Raw genomic sequence first — 3,028 nt, forward strand, 5'->3', positions numbered from 1 at the left:
CGACCCCATAGACGGCAGCCCAACCAGCCTCTGCTGTCCATGGGATTCTCCAGGCAAGAACACTGGAGTGGGTTGCCATTTCCTTCTCCAATGCATTAAAGTGAAAAGTGAAAGTGAAGTCGCTCAGTCGTGTCCGGCTCCTAGCGACCCTATGGACTGCAACCTACCAGGCTCCTCCGTCCTTGGGATTTTCCAGGCAAGAGTACTGGACTGGGGTGCCACTGCCTTCTCCATCCTGTAAGGCAGGTGAGGACATTAAGTGAGAATAGACAGGTGGGGTGGGGTCTCACACAGCCCCGCTTATTAGTCTGCTCAGGGATACGCCACATATGCGTGGCCGGAAGTCACGCCCCTAACTTCCCCCTCCGGAAGTGAGACTGGTGAGGGCACCATCTGAGGATAGAGGTCACAAATCAAGAGAGACAAGTTCCGGTTCTGCAAAGAGTCCAGGTAAAGATTCTGAACCAGGACTGAGGGGCCGCCCACCCAGAGAGGAAGGGCCCCCCACAAAGCCCTGCCCCCGCCCCCCAGCCCGGAGAGCTCTGGAATAACTGTCCGAATGAGGCACCCGCTCATTTGTTCCGGGGGTGGGTATGGGGAGGGTGGTCTCAGGGGAAAGAGGGCTTTGCTCTAGGGTGGAGTCCTAGGCCTGCAAGGGGTGTAGGTGAGGACTTGTGAGTAAGACCTGAGGGTATCGCCCCTCTCAGAAAAGAGAAACAGCCACACCCTGGCTGTAGGCGTTGGAAAGCCCTATGGAGGTAGATAGAAGTAGTGCCGCTGAGCTCCTCTTTGGGCGCCTCAGGCCTGTAGAGACCTGTCCATAGGTCACCAGAGGGAAGATTCCCGGGCTCTGTAGGTGTCCCGGTGAGGCTCTTCATTGAGAAATTATGGGACCACTTATCCAAAAATGGCCGAGATCCATGAGAGCCCCGTCCCTGCTCTCATCTCTAGGAAACCCCAGAATACCTTTTAGACCGAGATACCCTTTGACTTTCACTCCTGGTGATATAGGGAGGTGAGACATGTCCCAAGGGAGCCCTGGCCTCAGGAAAACAGAGGGGAAGTGACCTAGGGCCTTCTAGGGGTCAAAGTGAGGGCCCTCAGTGAGAACTGGGGGAACTACCCACCCCAGAATAGACAGCATCCTCCCCCGCATCCACACCCTGGTTGTTAGACCCGGGCAGCTCTCAATAAATCTATTACACTCAGGCATCCTCAGACTTCCTACTCGGGGTTCTCAGGGAAGTAACTACCCTACTCTGAGGAGGGGGGGCAGGTGGTCCTAGTTCAGGAGGAGGAAACGTTCCAATCAATGCATTGAGTCAACATGAAGACCCTTAATGAAGGCTGAGCAGATAACACACCTTTGAACACAAGGGACCGCACATGCCTCAACCTTGCCCTGCTTTCAGTCTGAGAGGGCCAGCTGCATCCTGAGGAATTTTTCCATTCCTCCTTCAGGTTATTATGGAACAGGTGGTGTAGGACAGAAGTCCTGTGAGGCCCTCTAGAGCGCTGTCCTCGGGGAAGACCTGTGGAGGTAGCCTCCATGAGAGCTGTGATGGCAAAGTTTACCAGCTGAGACCAGTCACACCCTCCCCCTCTCCCTTAAACTGTGGGCCCTCTTAACCCACTCTCTTGATGACACTCCTGTCAGCTGTCACCTATGACTGATAATAAGAAGAGTCCATGCTTCCCACATGAGCAATACTTTTAGGCACACAGGGAGACCCAGGGCCTGGCAGGTGCACAGGTAACACAAGCTGAGAATGAGGCTTCCTATTCCTCCTCCTCTTCTCTGATCCCCCACCCCATGGAGGACGTTTCTATTTCTGGGACACCCAGTTCTTCCCAGTGTCCTCAGAGTGCCTCCTTCTCCTCCACTGTCACCACAGGTACCTCATTAAGCAGATCAACAGAGGGTTCCAGCATCCAGGAAGAGATGGAAAAATCAGATGGGGGTTCCACTAGCCAAGAAGAGATGGAACAATCGAGCACTTTGCAATCCCTGCCAGACCTTGAGAACTTGCACATAGACCTTCTAGATGAAAAGGTGGAACTGCTAATCAATTTCCTGCTGCAAAAGTATCAAATGAGAGAGCCAGTCACGAAGGCAGACATGATTGGTAATGTTGTCAAAGAGTACAAGGATGACTTCCTTGAGATTCTCAGGAGTGCCTCTGAGCGCATGGAGCTGGTCTTTGGCCTTGATGTGAAGGAAGTGGATCCCATCAACCATAGCTATACCCTTGCTAACAAGCTGGATCTCACCTACAACGGAATGCTGAGTGATCAACAGGGCATGCCCAAGACTGGCCTCCTGATAATTATCTTGGGAGTGATCTTCATGAAGGGGAACTGCGCCACTGAGGAGGAAGTCTGGAAAGTGCTGAATATGATGGATATATATTCTGGGAGGAAGCATTTCATCTTTGGGGAACCCAGAAGGCTCATCACCAGTGATTTGGTGATGGAAAAGTATCTGGAGTACCAGCAGGTGCCCACTAGTGATCCCCCTCGCTATGAATTCCTGTGGGGTCCGAGAGCCTATGCTGAAGTCAGCAAGATGAAATTGCTGGAGTTTTTGGCTAAGATCCATGGGACCAACCCCAAGAGCTTCCCATCTCAGTACGAGGAGGCTTTGAGAGATGAGGAAGAGCGAGCCCGAGCCAGAATTGAAGCTACGGCTGGCACAAGTGCCATGGCCAGTGCAAGTTCTGGTTTCTCCCACCCTTACTGAAGACTGAGGCAGCCTCTGCACTTTGCTCTTGAAAAGGGATGTCAATGTTTGAAACAGTGGAAGGCTGGAGTGGGATTAGGGGGAAAAAGTAGATAAAACCTGTGTATTCTTATATTTCACTGTGTTGGAAATTTACCTTTTTGGCATTTTTCATTTTTTTTTCTTTTAACAAGAGGATTTATGAGCGTTAAGAATGTAAGTTTATGAATGACATTGTTTAGACATCTATTACTGTTCCTCAGATTTAACACTAAGAGATTTGTTATCCTGTAATAAATGGAAACCAGG

At 51.2% G+C, this 3,028-nt stretch overlaps 1 protein-coding gene across 1 annotated transcript; it reads left to right on the forward strand.

Moving 5' to 3' along the window:
* The first annotated feature begins 1,813 nt into the window (after positions 1–1,813).
* On the forward strand, positions 1,814–2,740 carry LOC139181569 (melanoma-associated antigen B10-like). Its single transcript, XM_070785071.1, has one exon. The coding sequence runs from the start codon at positions 1,814–1,816 to the stop codon at positions 2,738–2,740; it is 927 nt and encodes a 308-aa protein (XP_070641172.1).
* The last annotated feature ends 288 nt before the right edge of the window (positions 2,741–3,028 follow it).

The sequence above is a fragment of the Bos indicus genome, chromosome X, assembly GCF_029378745.1.
Source record: "Bos indicus isolate NIAB-ARS_2022 breed Sahiwal x Tharparkar chromosome X, NIAB-ARS_B.indTharparkar_mat_pri_1.0, whole genome shotgun sequence".
In the NCBI taxonomy this organism is placed as follows: domain Eukaryota; kingdom Metazoa; phylum Chordata; class Mammalia; order Artiodactyla; family Bovidae; genus Bos; species Bos indicus.